This window comes from Falco naumanni, chromosome 3 (assembly GCF_017639655.2).
Source record: "Falco naumanni isolate bFalNau1 chromosome 3, bFalNau1.pat, whole genome shotgun sequence".
NCBI classification, from domain to species: domain Eukaryota; kingdom Metazoa; phylum Chordata; class Aves; order Falconiformes; family Falconidae; genus Falco; species Falco naumanni.
In genome coordinates, this window is record NC_054056.1 from 27692822 (window position 1) to 27714981 (window position 22160).

Consider the following 22160-nt stretch of genomic DNA (forward strand, 5'->3'; position numbering starts at 1 on the left):
ACTCACAATATCGTGCAAAACTGGAACTAAGGGGGACTCTCTGAAACTAGCGGGGGATCAGCTGAAAACAGATTAAAAAATAGTTCCTTACACAGCAGGTAGTGAACTTCTGGAGCTTGATGCCAGATGAGGTTGGAGACAGACAGCATCAGCAGGTTCAGAGAGCAATCGAGAGACTTGCAGACAGCAGGTCCACAAACAGGTAGCAAAGGGAGCAGACAGGGATGTGCCCTCTAACACACAGCCCTAAAGCAGCAGTTGTGGATGCTGATAGAGCATGAAGAGGAACAGACCACAGGAAGCGGCCGGGCCCACACGCTCACCCTAAATAGCACGTCCTACCATCCCAGGCGCAAGTACTTGGCCGCATGTACCACTGCTCTAATGTGGCAGGGCACTTCTCATGTCCTTGCACTTGGCTCGCCCGCAGTGTTCAGTCCGACCAAACACAAACTTGGGCTTGCTGTTCTGAACAACTGGGGAAAACTGCATGTGCCACTGTGAGATCCAGCATCCTCTTCCTCAGACTGGGGGATAAGCACACTTCTCTTCAGGCAGCAGCTGGCAACTCCAGGTCTGCGCAAATTCTGTTAGATTTGGTAGAAAAGACAAGGCTTTTTTGACAGGGGAAGGGCTTCTGGCCTAACACAAGAATAAAGTATGTCTATCTGTCTTTCTAACATGTAATAAAAAAAACCTACTTGTTGGTTTTCTTTTCCTTTTCGCCATTTACTGCTTGGTGACCAGCTACAAATCCCTGACTGCAAGCTCCTCAACACTGTAGGCTCTCTCCTGAGATGTCTATCACCCATGTGAATTTGACACAACTTCCATCAAAGCCACAGGGCATCTTTCCATTGATTTCAGTGGAATCAAGCCCCATATGTTCAATAAGCAATCAATTACTTCCCTACAGGAGGAAGTTCTTCATGTCTGTAATTCACTGAAATTACGAGAACAAGGGAAGGGATTGAGCACAGGACGAGTTGAAAGAAAAGCCAGGATCATGCAGAGCCGTATGGAAAGCAGTCCTGCAAGACACCCTTGTGATGAAGAAAGAGATTGTGAGGATAGTTACTTGTAGATCAGCTCCTGTCACACCTGCCACCTCACCCCCAAACACACACACATACACACTGCCTCCCTCCCCACCCCCCAGCCAGCAGCTTCTTCGATACAACGTTGTGGATATGCTTCTCACTTTAATCTTCTCACTTAATCTTTAAACTAAAGAACAAGTTGCTTCTGTTCTAATTAACATCTCAACAAATACAAGGGATTCCCCGCATCTCACAGACATCTCAGGCGCTGTTTCTTTCTCTTAATTTTCTTCCAGTGTCAACACAACTTTATAGAAGCATTAAGGCACTGTTTTTTGTATGCTTTCAAGTCACTCTTTCTTTTTATAAGCCTGCTAAGTCAACCATAAATTTATGGTTACGAATACCACCACTTTCTGCACTTTTATTTGGCCTCATTCACAATGCAAATACAAAACAGAACTTCAAAGTTGAGCAGAAATCCTTTTGCTTCATGATAGCCCAATTCCTTTCCACATTTCTTTTCAAGCATGCAATGACAGGATTAGCTGGGGATTAATTACTTGAAACTCAACCTGCATCTCAGGTCACAATTTTCTCATATTTTCAGCCTTCACAACTTTCGTATCAACCTAGTATTTGTCACACAGACCAAAACTTAAAACAGACAAGATATTTTTCTTTCCACACAAACATCCTAGTTGGAGGTCCCAAAACCCAAACAAAAATCCTGTTCACTGTACAAACTCAATCCTCCCACCCAGTTACAGTCCTATTCCCAAATGGAAACTAGACTGCTTTCCAAAAAAGTCACCTTCAAAAGCACAAAAAAATAATTCAAAAAAGTAGTATTCTCTGCTTCCTATGTTGTCCCTTAAAGGCAACTGCTCTTCTGATAAAATATACTTACTCACTAGAGGGTAACCTAAACAGTCAGCTTAAGTGCAACATGATTTGATATTTTATTAACTTTCTCCATAAGAATGGTCATAGGCTGGATTAAAATAAATCTGTGCCTACATATTGACTCAGAATATACTGTAAAATTTGGTTAGCAGCACAGCAAGGCTAGCCTAGGCTGGACACTTCATGGAAGCCAGTCATTTGAAGGGAATCTTTTTCAATATAAAGGGTCATCTAAATAATCACAACACCCAAGAAGATCATTCCTTAATTAAGATATCTCCTGCCGTTCTTGTCCTAGTGGAAATACATTCTTGCCTTGGTAAGGACAAATGCTGTAAAGATGTCTACAATTTCACTTAAGTCATGAAAACAAAGAATAAAAGTGCCTCCAGTCCTTTTTTTTTCCCAGACTTGTGTCCTCCAATCAGCAGGAAACATTTGGGTTCATGGGCTAGGTGTAACTGTATTCTATTTATTTATTTATCTGTTTGTTTTGTTTATAGATCTTTTCTTGCCCAGTCAATTCCTGTTGTAACAGCAAAACAAAACAAAAATAAAACCCCCTCCTCTGCCATTAATTCTCACTTTCTACAAAAAATAATCCTGCAGTATGACTCTGAAAATATCCGTAAGCGATTCTTTGCAAACAGATGTAAGTTGTCTACAACAAACTAAAGGCCAAAAAAGACCATTATTTTAATTTTATACTGAACCTAGTCTGATGCACGTGTCATAAAAGGAGCAAAATTAACTGCACCACCTGCAGGGCACATCTTACTCGCTGCTCTGAGAATGAAAAAAGTCAAGAGCAGGACAAAAGAGCAAAAAAGAAAGGCAAACTGAGTTGAACACAGAAGAGTAAATTAAACAATAAAGACATGAAGAGAAAGAAAGTATTGAAAGCAAGTGTTCCAGCATGTTCAAACAAAACAGGTACTATGTTAAACACATTATAAAACCAAGCTATGCCAAATTCCCAATGCCCCACTTGAGCTTTGCATTAAAATAAAAAACAGCGAGGAAGGTGTATGCTTCTTCAGGGAAATGCTGTTGAACCAAAAAACACACAGTGGTGTTGAGGCAAGAATAAGCAGGGTGAAAGCTTTCACAAGTGAGACTTTTGGTTGCGTGAGGGATGTAGGTAACTGGTAGCATGTGCGTTTTTGCACTTTCACAGAAGGCAAGTATGATCTTGACACCACATAGGAGTCCTCCACATCAAAATATTACTGAACATGAGAGACACACTTGCAAAAGTATTTTCCTGTCTGTATAAATACAGTTTAGAACTGGTAATATATAGTTACTACTTAAAAGCTCAGAATTATATACCTTTCCCTCAGCCACGTTCACTCAATTATTAGCTTAGACCACTTAAGATAAATTTACTCCAGTAACAACTTCCCTACAAACGGATGGAGAAGAGCTAGTTGCCACTTTTGAGCTCAAATGACTGCCTTTGTTTTTTGACAGCAGCATACTACAGAATCTAGAAGCATGGACCAGCTTGCCTGCAGTGATTCCCTATGGAGCAGATACCCAACACATGCATTTTGGAAGCAGATCACTGGGACTCTAATCTGTCCCATCCACATCAACATCTTGGCCCCTTCTCTCCCCAGGTCAGGGAGCCACCATCAAGCCCAGACAGTAAAGTTCCCCTTTTCTCTTTACAACATGATTAGTGAATAGAATTTTTCCTAACTCCACTCAAAAACCAGAGCTATCTAACAAGTCACTGCCTGTGCAGTAGTTAGGGACAGGAACGGTGCACTGCACTATGATGCAGATGCCTCCATCAGAAAACCAACTCGCCCACCCAGAACGCAAACCCAACAAACTGCTGTTATCTACCATGCAGCTGCCAAACTCCTCCCATGCCACCAGCACCTGACACTCACCACAAAAACACAGGGCTCGGTCCACCCAAATGCACCCTAAACACTTGCTTTGGCACCACCTCCCTGGCCTAATCTCCTCTACCTTCCTAGCTTACCCTTCCTTCTCCCCTTCATTAAGCCTCATCTACACTGCTGCCGCAGGGGAGATGCTGTTAATTCCCAGTCCAGAAAGAGTGCTAGTGTCACCTGAAAGCAGATGCCCCAAGGCCAGTCAAAACTTGCTGTAGGGTGGTCCTCCAGCAACAAGTCTCCTTTAACACTGCTCCTATGATGATTAGAAAAAGAGTTCAGTATTATCATCGCCAGAGCACACCAGCTGGAATCCGATTACTGCCACTGTCGTAGGATCACCAAAAATCTTGTCTCTGCACTGAGGATCCAGCCCTGCCACAGCCGCCGTTGCTTGCCTTCCTTGTAGGGATTGCAGCACAGGCTTTCTGAAAGGATGGTGTCTCCTTCCAAGCCCAGTGGTCGTAGGGGAGACAAGTTTTACCAGTGTAACTCCAGGCCGAATGCATTTTCCTGTCTTCATTAAGGGTTTACACCAGTACTGCTACCTTGGAAGTCTGCCATCAATAAGCAGGTCAAAGCTCTTAGTCTGGGAAAAGCCTCTCTATTGTTTTCTGTCTCATGAACAGTTCTTCGGTAACTATATATTTTTTTTGGAGAGCAGGGTGTTAGAAAACAATTGATACGAATAAAGAGCGCTCCTTCACCACTGAAAGTAAACTGTATGCTTAATAACATGAAATAATTTGTTCTCTGCGGCCCAGAAAACAATAGCCTTACTGTTGCACTGATACCTTGCAAGTTATGTCCTCATGTCACCCAAAGCAAACTGTAATAGGGACTGCTCCACAGCTCAGATTCCCTTTAAACCTCTTAGCTAACCTTTTTTACCTCTTCAGGTTTCCCTCTTTAGCACAGGCATGAATCAGTTGCTTCAGGAAACATCAATTCCTTCAAAAAACCAAAGTTATCTTTTATCAGGCTGTACTCAAGTCCCCTAAATTTCTTATAAATATCCCTAACTTTTATTTTTTACACCAGGAGTTGAGAACGCATAATGAAGCAAGAAGTATCGACAACTGTAACTGACTTAAAAGGGAGCAACAGCAACTAGTGCTCTGTCCTCTCTCTCTCCAAGCAGGATGAGAATCTACTAATTACTTTACTACAGTGTGGGTGGAAAAAGGAGTGAACTCCAAATCAGCACAGCATTCAACGCAGTATTTCCTTTATAGGGAAGAATGAAAAATAACCCCAAACCTAGAATAAATCTCCCTCCCCAGTTCCTCCTTTGTTTACATCAGGTTTGAGGTTACTTACACAGTGGCACAATATTAAGAATTTCACACACATCCCCACACCTTAGAGCATAAGCCCACCTTTACTTGTCTAGCACTCAGAAGAAACATTTCCTAGAGCCAAGCAACTACGTAATGCTCAGGATGATGTTTGCTGCATCCTCCTCCTTTGATCTGTCAAATAAAAGCCACCACAAAAAAAAAAAAAGCTAAACGCTGTATTATTTTATTTTCCTGCCACAATTCTATACTTATTTGCTTTCATCTTTATAGATCTTTTTATCATTACTGATGCAGACAAACAGCAACTGGAAGCAGCCAAACAAACCATGTAAGGCACAATGAAATATTCAACACACACGTTCACCTCTGAGATAAGACAATAATAACAGAACACCTGAAACCAGAGTCTTTTCCCAGGTAGGCTAAATTATGCCACTGAAGTCAAATGGGTTTTAGCAGTTCAATTTGCCCCCCCCCCCAATACTCAAAAGCACAGAGGTTATTCCACTACTGAAAAATTTACCACCATCACTATACAACAACAGCAACTAGGGATTTGCAAAATAACAAAGAATACCCATTCAGGTATCAGAGAGAGGACACAAAAGATAGACTCCTCCCATGGAGAAGCCTTTCCATGAGGAACATTCCCCAGGGTCTACAATCCACTGTGAGCACAAGGCACTCTTACCTGTGTGAGTGAGCATGTGCCGCTGCAGGGAATTTGCCCATGGAAAGACTTGAGGACAGTAAGGACAAGGGATATTTTGCAGGCAGTCTGAAAAAGCGTTCCTCTTCCCTCTCAGCAGCTTATCTTCAGCAGTTTCCTTCTCATCCTCACTCATTCCATTTCTGCCGCCTTCTTCCTTGAAATTGTCAGTGGACTGCAGAAATGGGCTAAATTTATTAGTGTCTGTGGTAGCCAGCATCTTCTCTATGCTAGCAAACTCCCCACTTGACTCCAGGTCCACACCACTGCTAAGTTTAGGCTTATTTTTTGTTCCTTTCTTTCGACCTCTTTTCTTAGTCAACCCAGCATCGGCAATGGGAGACTGCTCTGGATCACATGCCTGAGTCAGGTCACTGGGCAGGCTGGAGTCTCTCTGAACAGCGGTCACGATTGTCACTTTTGCTTTGGCGTTCCCTGATTTGTCACAGCCAGTGGAGCTGCTCACTGCCTTGGGACTGGTGTCTGCAGCCTCCGTTTTCAATAAAGCAGGAGCAGAAGACACAGATGAAATGATCTGTGCAATGGAAGCCAACGGTGGCAGCTCTTTAGTTACTGGAGGCTTTGGCAAGAGTGGTGGCGGTGGTGGTTTAGGCCTCAAGGGTCTCAGCAAGGCAGAATTGCCAAGGAGAGCCGGGGAAATGATCGGGACAGTCAAATGCAACGAACCTTTCAGTGGCTGGGGATGCCTGACACCCCTGTTTTTCTCTGAGCTTCCATTGGCACCAAAAACCAAAGGACACTGCAGACAGTTATAGGCTTTATCACTGTTCCCAGCAGCAGCCAACTCTTGACTCCTGGCTTCGCATGGGACATCGTCTTTATCCTTCTTCAGGGCTTTGGGGATGGACAGGTCGATAGGCTCCATGGAACAATCGTAGAGGGACAGGGGAGAAGAGCCAAACAGGTTCTCCTGCTTCACTTGCACAGCACTCAGGTTTTTGTTCTTCTGAGAGAAATCCAATGGCTCGTCAAAATCCATCGGGAAGTTGCCTGCAGGTTCAAGTTTGATGGGAACGTGAGACGATGTCCCAAGCAAGAAGCCGTTTTGTGGCTCCAAGAAAGGCGTCATGGGCTTGCGGTCCATGTAAGTGCTGTCCTCCAATAAAGAAGGGTCCGTCTGGCCTTCCTGGGCGCTGCAGTCCACCGCCAAGATGTAATTCTCGATCTCCCTTTCTTGCACGTGCAAGTGCTGTTTGAGGATATGGTGAATGCAATTTCTCTTGGCTGAAAAGGCTGTGCCACACTCCTTGCACTCAAACGGCTTCTTCTTCTGGCAGCCACTGTGCGTCCTCATGTGAATGCGGAGAGCCCGGTAATGCTTCAGGTCCTCGCCGCACAGCTTGCACACAGTGTCTGGGGAGCAGAAGGCATCCACCATCTCTGCAGCATTGCTGGTGACATATTCGATGTTCTTCTCTATATCCTTCCTGGTCACTTTGAGATGCTTCTTTCGCAGATGCCTCTCACAGTTGGCTTTCACTGTGAACGGGTAGTGGCAGATTTTACAGATGTAAGGCCTCTCCCCGCTGTGCGTCCGCAGGTGCCGGATCAGCGCTGCCTTGTCAGCTGCGATGTAGTCACAGATGTTGCACTGGTACGGGGAAATACCCAAGTGAGAACGGATGTGAGCTCTCAGGACACCAGAGAAGGCAAACACCTGGTCACAGAAACGGCAGGGGTACAAAACTTTCCTCATGGTTGGGGCTTTCTTGTTCGCTGCCCCTGCAATGATGGCTTTGAGGTCTCCTTCTGTGACCTCTTGCTTGATCTTGGCTTCCATACTCAGAGGCAGGAGAGCTTCAATGATGCTGTCCTGCTCCAGTTGTGTCTTCATCTCGTGCTGAGTTAAAGGCTCTACTTTGGGTTGGAGGAGCAACTGTGAGGAAGGACTTGATTTGGCTCCTGGCTGGGGTAGGTGAGAGTTGGAGGAGGACTCCACCGAGTTCTTGATCAGCCTCGGAGGGGGAGGTGGGAGGCTTGGGCTGATGCAGCCAGGGGAGGCTTGCTGGGCACTGATAAGAGGAGGCGGCGTAGAGGTTGCAACGACTGTTCGGGGCGTTACCAAAGGCTTTGGCTTCAGTGGTGGCATATGCTTGAAAATGGACTGCACAGGGACAGAAGGTGCCTTAGAAAGTGGAGGAAGACTGATCTGAGGAGGAGCGGAAGAAGCCATCTTCAAGATCTGCTGAATGTCTGCCAGCTCAATGGCAGACTCATTGGAGATGGGTTTTACCACAATACTGCTGTCAGGCTGGATGATAAAACCCTTCTGGAAAGGCTGCAGTGAGAGGAGCTTTATGTTTTCTTTTGTTGGGGGAAGGACTGAAAATGACCCTCCCATAGAGGCAGCTTCCAGAGGAGAGAGGCTGAGCAGACCGGTGCTGCCAGGTTCCTGAGGTAGGTTACTCTTCAGTGCTCTGAGCCGCGTTTCTTGGACCTCATCTTGTATATTGTCCTCCTGCTTGACAGGCTTGATGTCTTTGGTGTACTGTAGGCCCAAGGATGCCATGAAGGCTTTCTGGTCTGGGTTCTCGCCAGGTGGGTTCGTGGACTGTGGCTTGTGCTTGTCTTTTCCCTGATCCATCATGTGGGTTTCTATGTGCAGTTCGAGCGCCGAAAGCATGGGGAATGCCTTGTTACACATCTCGCAAATAAACTGATGGAAGTCACTGATGCACCTTCGCAAATTCGTTTCACACCAGACCTGCAAGACATGTGAAAATACTTAGACAACTCAAACTGGAAAGGCATGACATGCCACTACAAAACACAAACAGTTCACACTCTTTTCCAATGCCCAAGTTAAGGAGTTTAGAGCAGCCACCACCTACCAAGCGTGGAGATATTCCTGCTCCGCAGCTTTTAGTCACCTACATGGTGTATCTGAATTAGGGGCTGATTTTCCAAAAGTTCCATTCTATAAAGGCAAACTCCTTCAGAGGGCTATTCAGATACTCGGATACTTTTCCATCCTGAACTTCCCTTCCAGAAACCTCTCTCACTTCACTGACAGGACAAGAGGCTCAGCAGACTATACAGCAAACTTCAGTAAGCGGGGCAGTAAGACTACCTCTTTTAGCTTTACTACTACAAAGAAACCAGGAGGAGAGGAGGAAAAAAAAAAGGCATCGAAGAAGGCAAAACAACATAAATCAACCAAAATAATATCCCCCAAAAGCAAATCAATGAAGCGCAGAGCCCAAAGCAGAAAGGCTTTTGCTTAGTGAAGTCTGATTACATTTATTCTCCCAAGAAAAATACTAAGCTCACAAACGGATTTTTTACCTGCCCCTCAAAAGGATCATAGATCCAAATGCTGTCTTTAAATGCTACCCAGACAGCTCACATGTTGCAAAGGTTCCGCATCAAAGAAGAGCACAAGTGATTAAGTAGAGGGCTGGCAAGACCTTTATATACACTACACACTTTGTTCAGATACTTCGTGGGACTCGCCTCACAGGGCATGCAAAATCATTACAAAAGCAAAGTCCCAACATTTAAATCCCTTAGTAAGTTTAAATGTCTGACAATAATTACAAAAGAAATAAAATCAAGTTGTTTTAAAAGTTTTTTCTTCTTCTGATTTTGTAAATTTCACACCGAAACCCTCCTAGAGTTACAAAATGACCTACATGCTCCCGGGGCCAAGCAGCAAATTTCAGGTCTACCACCCTGCAGTCAGGAGAGCTGGAAATCAATGTTTTAATTGAAGTAAAAGAAAAGTGCAGATACTGAATAAGCATGGTCCTGCTGGATTGTGTTGTTGATTTATTTATTTGTTTTTTTAAAAACAGAAAAGTAGCTTCATCCAGACCCAAACTAACTAAGGCTGACAAGGTTTGACAGAGGGAGGAAAAATAACATCCAGTAGAAAGCTTTACGCCTCTCAGAAAAATATTTACGGACTACTTGCCTGCCCTTCCCCAGCCACTGTCTTTCAAAGGTGCAAAATCTTCAGACCTCACGTAAGGAACATAGTGGAAAGGTGCCTGGGAACGTTTTGTGAAGTAATCACCGAAGAGGTCACCATTTAGTAAGGTGACCTGAATTTTTGATAGGTAATTTTGAAGATAAAATCTTTCACACCACAACTACAAACTTCTTACGGTAAACTAAAATCATGTATTCCTTACTATATATGTCCTCCCTATTGATTTTAGATGTGGGATGGTTTTGGGAAGGAGAGAACTACTGGGCACGCTGGACAGGGCAAGGATCTAATATCACCAAAGTTTTTGTTTAAATATTTTTATAGATGATTACACCAACAGTTACCCACTGGAATGCTGAATAAAATCAACCCCAATATTCTTCAGATGAAAAAAGAAAAAGGAAAGGCAGAAAGTGTTTGAAGCCTACAGAGACAGTGGTAATGTGCTTTCCACAAAATATTCTACATCCAGTCTCTGTCTCATCAAGGAAGAGTCAACAAATACAGAAAATACGTACTTTATCAGTTGGTACCTTAAGCTATGAAGAACAGAGAGTACCTGAGAAATGCGGGGGAACTTCCTACAGGAGAAGTCCATGAATCCCAAGTCGTGGAAGCCTGCTGGAATCGAAGGGTTGTTCTGAATGAAAGGCTTTCCCATGGCATCTCTGGGAAGCTGCTTGTGGATAACTGCATTATGGCGCAGTAAGCCCCGATGAGTACGAAAGGTAATACAACAGATGTCACACCTGGAAAGGGAAGGAATAAAATCGAAATGACTTACTGACTGCTGTAAGCTTAAGACCTAGCATTCCTCTTACATTAGGACAGCCTCCTTCCTCTCACCCCACGATACCAAGAACCTGCCAAACACAAAGCAAAGCTACAGTGTGTCAAACTGCTATTACCACAGAAAGGCCATTTCAATCACAGTCATTTTCTACCAGTTTCTGGCTATTAAGTTCACTGGAAATTTAAAGAACAGAGCACATGAGAACTGCACGCTCCATGTGGGTAGACTGCAAAGTGGCAGCTGAGATCACAGCCTTCTGACAACCTTCCCATTGTCCGACATAAAATATTTCAGTGACTTTACATCATTTCATTTTTACTAAAATGTACTATTAAAATAAAAGACATTTTAAAAAAATCAGTGACAAGGAGAGGCTAAATCAGACCTAAGTAGCAAGCAGCTGGAAATGTATAAATAGCACCTTTTTTAACTACTGCTTAAAAACATACTACTGCACACCACTCAAATACCCATGTAAGAATTTTCTCTGCGCTACTATTCCATAAACTTTCACTGATTTTTCTTAAAGTTGTTATGAGAAATATACTGTTTTAACTTGTGCTCCTTGGAGGGAAGGAGGGTCAGAGGAGGAAGACCTGAACCACATTCAACACTTCCGACACTCATACACCCCATTCAAGACGATGTTCCCCAAAGAAAAATGCAGAAGCAATTCCTTTTCCTACCCACACTTTATTGGTAAGATTTCTTGTTTTTCTTAAGTTCTCAAATCCAAAATTCAGCTAAACAAAACTTTCTCACAAAAAGTAGACTTGCGTTAAACAATCAAAGGTACTGGAAATGCAGCTATGCTGCAGGCAGTAAGGACTATGCAGCAACATCTGGCCAACATGTCAACAAACAAGCCTACCGCCTTTTAAATATCTGGGATTTGAGAGCTCTGCAGCATGAGAGGTCGTGTCCACTCTGCATTCAAAAAGTGACGCAGTTTCACTCCACATGGTTCCTTGTGGTTACAGCTCCAGCTCGCACCCAAAGCCATGGGTCTCACAGAAGCAAACACCAGTGAATGTGAAGCAGTCAGATTTTGTCAGTGAGATTATTATATGCACTAGGAGTTTTTCACGCCTCCCTTTGCTTTAGTTCTCCCCATACTGTCTTCGCTCTCCACATCAAGGAAAAGGACATGTGCCTACTCATTAAAAAAACATCCTGCAATTAGAAATTACTTCTGACAAAATCCTGAAACCACCCCCTCCCTGTCCTGTCCCTAACAAACTCCCATTGTTGTTCTTTTTATCACTACATAAACTTCCACAGACCTTTTTTATTCCCTGAAAATGAAGAGATAACCAAGTCACCCACAAAGCAACTGGACTCATAGTCTCCGAGTGGTGAAAGAAGCAAGTGTGAAGTATATGTAACATGGCCTTTGTTATCACGGTACCCAGAAGGCTGGGGACATAAACATTATGTGCTGGAGGTTTAATCTGTTTTCTCTCCCTGTCAATTCCTTGCATCCTACCTTTATAATTATTACTACCATAGTCCCTGCATTCCATTAAATAAAGAACCAATGCTATTTACAAAGCAAACGTTTCCTTAAAGAGGTCTGTTACAGTCTCTGGTTAGGGGGTGGGGGAGTGGAATGCCAACACACAGCACTCCTCCAGCGTCAGGATCTACGGCTCTCCTCCAGCTCACTTGGCATCATCTATTCCACGAGGCAAAGCTTTCATCTTCAGCGACAACAAAAACACAAACCCACGAAAGCCACTGGGGGAAGGAAGGCATTAAAAGGGTTAGAGCAGTCACCTGAAGAACTTGCAGGCTACTGAAACAAATTCTTTTTTAGAGGCGACGAGAACGCCTCATGTGAAAGCAAGCAGCACTTCTGGCACACTCCCCCTGGTACATCAGCATACAGACAACAAGGGCTTGCAAGCAATGCTCCAGCACCACCAGGAGCACTGCTGGCGGGCTGTGGGGCCAGCTGCTCTGCAGAGGGACACAGACCCTCACTTCAGGGTGTCTTTGAGGTAGTGCTGGGGTTCCTGATGTGCCTGGCCTCTCCTGGACCAGCAACCCAATGCAGTGGCTGTATCCCTTTGTGTGTGATGGGGCAGGCACAGCTATACCATCGGCTGGACCACAGAGGTACTGGGAGAGCTGGCACCTGCCACGGTACCCCCAGGATTTGGGCTGAGCAGGAGGCAGCGCTCCTCAGCAAGCAGCCAGCCCTCACACACGGTGGGGAGGTGGCCTCATCCATCTCACGCTCCCTCACCTCCACCTGCTCACACCGATGGGCTGTGCGACACACTGATTTTAAGGACTGGTTTATTTAGGGCTCCCATCAAAAGCTGCACTTGAGAGTAAATCTTTCAGAGCAGAGGCCCGTGTGAGAAGTGGTTTGCAGTACACCTGTATCAACTACTACGCCTCAGGACAGTAAAAATTTGCAATTCAAAAACTGTGTTTTCCAAGCAAAGAGAACTGCCTCCCCTCCCCCAAAACAAAAGTAATGTATCTTGGAAAAGGAATATATACTTTCTCTCTTTTACAATGCACAGAATTAAACACCTCTCTGTATTTTAAATTCCTCCTTAATCTTCTATTTTCCTTGCTGTGAGTAAAGAAGTAGCAAGCAAAAAGAGAAGCTGGGAAAAGAATTAAGCTCTTTTTCCATTTGGTCAAAAAGAAGCATCTGGCTGAAAAAAGAAACATCCAGATAAACCATGCCTGTTATCTCAAGATTAAAGCACTTCAGGGAATATACATGCACAGAACCCTGGTTCTGCACCTTCCCCTGGCGTCACAGTTTACAGGACCACATGGGAGCTGGAGCACAGGAGGGACCCAGGGATGCCCTCCCTCCCTCCGTGGTCCAGGCACACCTGCACAGGCAGCTGCAGCTTGGAGAGCTGAAATAAAAACAGCCCTAGAAAAGCCCTCCCTAAGAGATGTGTGGAGCAGCCCCTCCAGGGCAGGCTGCCCCAGCGAGCAGGCAGCCCAGCAGGCTCCAGCGACTGCTGGCACTTGGTGCTCATGGTGCTCACCAAGGACAAGGGAGGTCATTGTAAAGCTGCTCACGATGCTGAGGGGTGCCAGCATGCCACCGGCTCAGGAGGTCTCTTGGGCTCTGTAGACCTCACTTGGGCTTGTCAGACTTCACTACGGATGCAAGCCATTTAAAATACACAGCCCGTTTGCCCAAGTGTATGCACAATGTTTTTCACGTGTGCGTGTTTTTGCTGAGTTCCCTCCCCCTCACCTCAAGTAGAAAGGAGTCTGAGTTTCTCCCAAATGACATGACTTGAGCTTTGAAGTCAATTAGCAATGCAGATGCAGATATGGACACGTACCACCTCCAAGAAAAACTTACAGCTACTAAGCTTCAAAACCTGACTAGTTAAGGCAAGCATCATGTTGCATTGACTAAGGCTTGTGTTAATTTAAGATGGAGTAAGCTGCCATGCCTAACAATGCAGTAACTTGAAGCATTAGGTTTTTTTAATGACGTCTAACCATTAATTTCTCTGTTTTGTCATCAGTACAATTTTCCATCTTTAGGTAGTGTCAATGCCCACAGTATTTTAAAATCTAAACCCACAGTCTAAGAAGGAAAAGAGAAAGGAATTCCAGGTGATATGAACACCTTTTCCTCTTGCTTAAATGACTTTTTTTTAAAAAAAGAAGATAAGTAACTGTGGAAAGTCTTAAAAGTCTGGCATATCAAATAAAGCATCCCAAACATATGGTAATACTTTGCTCATGATGAACTTTAAAACAACAACAGCAAAAAACAAAAAAACAAACCCAAAACACAAAAAAAAAACCCCTCTCCTTACAGTTTCACAAGTCTGCTCATGTGTAGTGCCAAGTCAAACATGGATGGGTATGGCTGCAGAGAACAGAGATGGGAACAGGTTTTGAGGTTGTTAGCAGAGCAGACAGAGCAATGGCTCAACACCTGAGTGGAGATAAAAGCACTCTACTTGCAAGGTAAGTTTCCAGATGTAGCTAATAAAAGTTGCTGTGTTACCATGTGATTGCTAGTCTTGGCCAGAGTTTTCCATTTTTCTATAAATGTGATTACAAAGCAGAGAGAAGAAAGCTGTTCAGTTCCAAGCACAGAGATTCAACTATAAGTAAAAAGGAAAAACATGCTTTTAGCAGCTAAGACCACTTTAAAATGAGCTTCATTCTCAATTCTTTACCTTTTGAAGTCATTCACACCTGTGCAATGCAAATGTAATACTAGGGCTCTGGCTCACTGGCAGAGGTGTACAAAGCAAGCAGGTGAGAAAACAACTGCTAAAACGTAAAAGCAGAACCAAAATATGACTGTGCGATGACACTGTAATGACCAGGCTGACCTTGGTGCTCAGGCCATGGATCACACCAGGCAAGACTGTTTAATTATTACTATACCAGTGCACCCCTTTTTTTTTTTTTTTTAAATACAGATAAGGTGTCTGTGTAAAAACACACCATTAAAAAGCTTTCTACTAAAATGTTAGTATTCACTTTGTGCAGCTTGTTCAAGAAGCAAGCCAGGATTTGCTGCACTTATGACAAGCTGCACCTATGCACGACAAGTTTATGTAAGCGATGCCTGTTGCCTTGCATTACACTCTTCTCTGAGACAATTCCGATCTGTCAGCATTGGAAATAGGGTTTTTTTTCTTTAAGAAAAGGAAAGGAAATGCAGAGCCAAATTTTAAACAAAATTAATCAGTCTTGATCTTGATTAACAGTAATGCCAACATTCAATCCTTCTACATTTTGTATTCCAGTAAAGATGCAAATGCCAAATATTTACACCCATCGTTCTGTTACCAAGAAGTTAAACAAACACTATGTTATACTCTGCATTACCTGAGACCTGCAAAGGGAAATGAACATTTAGCATTCTTCTGCTTGTAATTCTGAAAACACACAAGGGTAGACCAAAACCTTAAATTTTCATCCATGCAGCTCATTAACACTATGCTGTCCATGTTGTGGATGTCAACAAATAAAAAGTGTTGATTTCTAGGTGAAGGTTGGTATAATTTTGTTCCTTTCCTGTCTTGTACTCTTTAGCAACTGCCACAAATAGAAGCAAAGAAAACAAAACAAGAATGAAACATATCCTGAGACAGAAGTCATTAATACACAGTTATGTTACTATCCTCCCACTGAAATCTCTAATACATACCGTGCATAAAATTCTGCCTTTGTTGTTGTTATTCTCCTTTCTGTCTCACATTATTTGCAGAATCAACGCAGCTCTCTTTATGAGCAAAGAAAATCCTATGCTGACCTAAAAATAATACAACTAGGCAGAACAGAAAGATGGGCGATTCCCCGCTGTTGACTCATGCCTGCACCAGGGACAGGAGCAGGCTCCCAGCCTCTGCGCCAGCCCTGTGCACTGCTGAGGAGGATGGCAAGGAAGGGGAGACGGAGAAAGGAGGGTTTTAAATATAAGGGCTTTCACCACCTATGAAAGAAAAACTAGCAAGTTACAGATGTATTCCCCTTCAGGAAAGCATTCCTTTGCTTTTCTCACTTCTTTTGGGGCAAGGCAAAGGGAGGGAGATGAGAGAGAACAAGTCAGTTTCTGCTCCTGTGCAACCCCACCCAGGTCCAAATACTCATCTCCTTTTGGATGAAAACCCCTTCCTGGCCTCCACACCCAGGGCCCTGGGAAATAACATCCAACAGCTGCACTAATCTCTCCCACTTGCTGCAGATGAGTGATGGAAAAGCAGCAGTGCTGTGAACACTGCTCCTGCCTTCCCCCGGGGATCCCTGTGGGTCCTCCCACTGTCCTGTGATGACCGTTCCTGCCTCCTTCCCGCACAGCATCACAGCATGTCTGACCCCAAAGGACCTGCTGCTCTCCCATAACCACCTCGTCCAACGCTATGGGTCAGCGCAAAACCACAAGCACACAGTAGCACCGGGAGCCAGCTCCTTGCCAGGCGTGACAGGCTGGGGAGGCTCCCCTCCCCTTTCCCAGTGCGTAGAGGGACAGACACTGCTCACCAGAAGTTCAGTGCACGCTGCTTCACCTCCTCAGCAAAGGCAGGACTTTAAACTTTTCCTCCCTCCCACCTCCCCACCGGCTGTCCCAACTCTTGCTACCAACATGTCCCGTTGCTCCCTTTAATCCTCCCTTCCCTCAAAGAAGCCACCCTTGGGTGCAGCAAAGGCTGAGACCACTGCACCAGCCCTTCTATTAATAGAGGGATGCACAATGCTATGTGCATTCCTACAGCTGCGCTGTGGTCCAGGCGAGAAAAGTATCGTGTGGGAGCCAGGGCAGATCTGATATAAACCAGGGTGATGTCGTGCTTCAGAAACTTGTCGGCATGCTGCAGAGCCAGTGTCTGTACCAGCCTACTGTGACTCTTGCAGCCAGAGTAACTCAAGTGAATTTAACCCCTTTAAGGTTTAACGAGACATCCTGTGCCATCTTTTAACTTCCTTTGTGTGTGAGCAAAGAAAAATCAGGAAAAAAGACTGCACTTCTTCCCAACTCTGTAATAAATTGCACGTACCCGAAACACTTCAACAGTGCCAAATTTAAATACCTCTGCCCTGCTGGAACAGTAGCCTACTCTACCATTCACTTCAACAGAATTAACATTCAATTAAAAACAAATAAAGGGAAAATGTGAGATGGCCTGCAGACATTTGCACAAAAGTCGTTCATTTTCTCAAAATGACCATTTTACTCAATAAAGGTCAAAGTTTCAAAAACCAGAAGCGTCAAGAAATTGGCTAGAGAGAATCATGGTGCAAGAGCTGAAGATCAACATAAGTAGCAATGAAGGGTTTAAAAATTAGAGCAAGCATACCTGAGGGGGGAAAAAAGCATGACCAATACAGTTCTCTGCAGCTACCAAAACTGGAAGCTGTACAGCATCCAGAACAAAAGTCATTATTTGTGCACACAAACTCCAGCGGACCTCCTGGTATTCTTTCAGGGTAAGAAAAGCAAAGTTCTTCCTGCCTTTTAGCACATCTTACAAAAATGGAAGCCAAGTACTTGCGCAGTTTTAACATTAATGGCAAGAGTTAAAAAAAATATTTATCTATGTGTTACCATGTTTAAAAAGCAACACTGCTTTTCACAAGTAAGGTAAGAAGAAACACATCTACAGCCGCCTCTCTATCCTGTAACCATCCACTGATGACAACAGGGCTCACAATAGGCGCAGCCGAATCTGGACTGAACACCCTTGCCCTTATCTACATTCGCAGGTAAGCTATGCTCAGCACGCAGACGTGACTGCTAACACAATAAGCAGCCAGCGCTTTGAGACAGCCTGTGTATAAACAAACCCTGGCCATCAGGATCAGGCAGGCATGCTAATAACCTATTTTGGCTCAGCTCTCCTTCCCTCCTGTATTCCCTTTTACGAGCAGCTTTCCTCTACCATCAGCTTTGCATTTTACCCACTTTCTATTCTTGCAACCGAGCTAAGATATTCAATGCCATGTGACAAACCACACAGTTTCACATGAGAGCGTCACTCCCCGTGTCCATTCACTATCTGATATTTGTACTCAGCTGCTCTTGATTCCCAGTCTCCTCGCACAATGAGCTCCCTGATGTGAGCTGACCACTTCTAGGCCAGCATTGGACTCGCACTGCTCTTCTGATGTTTCCCATCTCCCTTTTCTGAACAGAAACTTCAGAAAGCACTTAAAATGCAGTTCTGGTCTGCTTTTGCAAGCCAGCATACAGATGCTTAACTCGCTGATTTTACTTCTCCATTTGCTCAGTAAAAGGACGCATTCCCCAGCTTGCTTGCATACCCTCTCCTCTGCTTTATCAACATTGAGCTGAATTGTACCACAGCATATTTTTGGTCCTAGCATTTACGAGAGCTGGATTTCATTGCCACCAGCTGGCTCGCAGAATTGCTCCTGCACTGAAAATGCTGCCAACAGAGATCAGGATTTGGTCCCTAGTTCCTATCAGCAAGACACCAAAGAAGCAGCTCACAGAGCAGAGCAGAGAAGAGCAGAGCAAGAGAGTCAGCCAAAATCAGCAACGCCACACAACTGACCCTTGCGCACCTCCATCCTTGGCTGTAACAAGCCTTGCAGCATTGACTCTGTTAGTACCTCTAGCAGCAGTTCTTACCAAAACTACCCGTGCTGGTACAATCTCAAACAATGATTACAAAGGGAACTACTGCAGCCATAGTGTGCCAAACCCCAAGGTCAAGGAGGTCCATGAACATGTCTATGCTGGAGTGCTTTCCACCCCTCTCTTGGTACTCAAAAATCTAAACAACCTCAGAATTATCCAGCTGCATTAGAAGCGCACATTTCATATCTTGTAGTGCTAACAAGGAATGAGGCTTATCCATGTGCACACCAACAGTCGTGACAGAGATGGAAAAGTAGTATGAAATTTCACCATGAAAACTACTTGTCATCCACGCTTCAAGTTGCCTTCAGTAACAGTAGTGTCAACTACTAGGAATCTGCAATGTCACTAACTCCCTCTTCTCACAAAAGGCTGACCATGTATAGAAAGCAACATGCCTCACAAAAATGAAGTCAGAAAGATTATTCCCTGCTATGTAAAGAGAGAAAAGATATAAAGTGAATTCCTAAAGTTGCTTAAGTAGGCATAGGCAAAAACAGGAATGACACTTAACGGGCTTTATCTGGTGGTTTTTTTCCTCTTTTACATCCTGCACAAGGTACTTCTACTCAGTCACATTGCTGCTCTATACACAACTCGGTCTTGTTAGTACCAGTGTCTTTTCTACTGGTGCTAATGATTGAAACTACCTCTGTAACCTTTAAATTTAGATTATTTATTTTCTTGGCTATTTTATCTTCCCAAAGTCAATGTGCAGAACTGCCCTGAAGAACTGTAACTGGGCAATAAATATATAATATTCTAAGGAGCTGGAATAATTTTGACTCCAAACCCACTTCCTTTTGTCTTGACTTAAATGGAGCTGCTCATGTGCACTGGCTAAACTTATTTAAGACTAGGATGTAGGTCCAGGTGCCTTGTAGCATCCCACCACCTGACACCATGCACTGAAGAATGGGGATGTGCTCACAGAGGGGGAAACCTTGTGACCAGCCCGACTGCATCGTCAGCTGCATGTGGTATCTTGTCAAACTGTTTACCCACAGAGTCCAGGAGACCATTTAAGTTGTCCACTCCTTCTGAGTGAAGCCAGGTAACACCAAGACACAACGACAGCATTTTCCACCTGGGGTGTTTTCAGAAACAAGAGCTCACAGTGGTTACCCTGGCAAAAGTGGAGGCAGCTGACAACAGACACCAACGGTCAGGGTGTCCTGACACTACATCCCAGGACCTGAGCTCCTCTGTTGCTATGCCTGCTACCGATCTAACTATTCAAAACAACAGCTTTCCATGGTGGTATTCAACCTCTAGCCAATTTGACTTCACAAGTTTCTACAAAACTTGGCTAGGCTGTCTTGAAGAACAAGGTGGACTGTGAATGGCTTTTGGTTTTCTTTGTTTGGAAGTTCTACAAAAGCACATTACCCTGGGACAAGAGAACTGCTTTTGCTGTCCTTGTGAAAATATGCCCGATATTTGGCAAGTTACAAAGCTTAATATATTATATCACTGTTTGGACATGCTCCGTAAAAGGTCAAAAAACACAACCTACCCTGAATCCATTCACAGCAACAGGCATCTACTGGTTCTGGTCACCTGGTCAGCTCAGTGACTGAGGCAGACAGTGTCTTTCACACTCTGCAACTTCTATTCATTTCTTGTCTCACATAAAGAGTCAGCAGAAACAAATCCGTAACTGAAGGCAATGCCACACTGAACGAAATCAATCAGAAAGTCCTCGTAACAGTCATTAAGATCCAGGCTTTTACCACTGTCAAACTGCACAACCATCCTTGCTCAGAACTGATGCTGAAACAAGTCTCTAAGAAAGGAGGTAACTGCAACCTACCACCACCTCCCTCCTCAGGAAGATACACGCGTGAGAGGCAGCATAAATGTAAATGTCTCCTTGCTGCTGTGAGGAAGGAAAAATTAAAAACCCTTTAGCTGTTGGTACAGAATACTGTAAAAGAAGCCTCCTGGAGAAGAAATATAAAGGGTATGCTCTGGTTACAGTGAAACCCAACAGAGGAATTTTATAGTGCATATTCTTTTTTAAAAGCCACACGTTTTACTTTAAGCCTCTTCCATTGTACTTGCCAAAGGAAGAGGAGAAACCTCACATAGCGCCTGGAGAGCTTTCTCCCCAGGAAATCCTCACGTCTCTTTTGCTTGCGCTGCTGATGTTGCTCAGAGCTGTCTGTCAGCCGACCTTTACAAGCACATTACCATGTTTGACAGCAACCCTCTGCCACAAAAGCTTCCAGAGAAGTTACCCGGCTCCCCGAGGTTTCTCGTTTTCCCTATTGGCTGCACAGTGTTTCACTGCTCTGCTAATTATATCAACACTCAAGATACAAACTCACCAAAATAGATGGTGTCCCGAGGCCCCAGCTGCAGGGGAACAGACATCTTCCTTAAATAATCCAGGTAGAGGGAAAAGGGGGGCCGAAAGCACCCCTGGGCCACCTCCCACAGCTAATGGGGACTGCAGGAACCTCGCCGGGACCAGCTCATGTCACTAATTAGGGTGCAGGTCCCAGGGCTTCAAAGGGACAGAGACTGACCAGGGGGGGTAATGCAATGAAGGAGATGCAGTACCACAGCCCATTGTCAGCTGGACAAAGGGCCCTATTATTGCTCCCAAGAGCAGGGCAGTTCTTACCGTAATTAGGAGACAAAGATGCACGATTTAGAATTTTACATAATCAAGAGATACTCTCCCACGCGGGAGCCCCTCTCACACAATCAGTGGATTAAGTATTGTTTATTCTGCTGCAAGTAAACAAAGAGGTGCTCCCCGCTTGAGGCTTTACATGAAAAAGCAGTACTGGGGAAGACAATGCGGGGTGTCTTTTCAGCTGACTTTGAACAGCTAACCCTGTGATTTAAAGTTGTTCATTTGACAGTATCTGGAAGGGTAATGGCCCACCCTGTAAATTAGCTGCTCACATGCTGATCTGGGGGCTGCCAGACAGCCTTACCTTTTCTGCTGCTTAGCAGAGGGGGGCCAGAACAGACAGACTCAGACAGCTCTGGGGGCAACAGGCTGTATTTACACAACAGCACTACAATGGCAGGATTAAAGGACCACAAGGAAGCCAGGCAGAAGCTCCTGCCCACCCTGGCACTTTGCTGCTGCAAGGGATGCACTCCTGAAGGGATGTTGGTACCACCATCAAGGCAATGCACACCGGTGTGCTGCTCCAGAGCCGATGGCTACAAATGTTTTTATGCCAACTACTCGTGGAGCAAAAGGGAGTCAGATGTTTGCCCTGTGGTTTACAAAGAAAGGCACAGCTAGGCAGATTGAGCATCACTTATTTTTGGTCATGACGAAACAGTCTGTGCTGGGCTACCTAGATAGCTTCAAACTGACTGCCAGACCCGGAGCATCTAGCTCGGATGCACATCTGGTACCTGCCTTACAGAATTCCTGATCAAGTGACTCTGCTTCTACAGTACTGGC

The 22160-nt window shown here is 44.5% G+C and overlaps 1 protein-coding gene across 5 annotated transcripts in view; it reads right to left on the minus strand.

The window, feature by feature from the left end:
* The window catches only part of RREB1 (ras responsive element binding protein 1), a 125772-nt gene that overhangs the window by 16543 nt on the left and 87069 nt on the right, over positions 1-22160 (minus strand). For all 5 annotated transcript variants that reach the window (XM_040586829.1, XM_040586830.1, XM_040586831.1 and 2 more), the window contains 2 exons: positions 10378-10567; positions 5849-8591 (listed from right to left, as the gene is read on the minus strand). In XM_040586829.1, the coding sequence (XP_040442763.1) occupies positions 5849-8591; positions 10378-10567 (2933 nt within the window). The remainder of the gene's footprint in view (positions 1-5848; positions 8592-10377; positions 10568-22160) is intronic.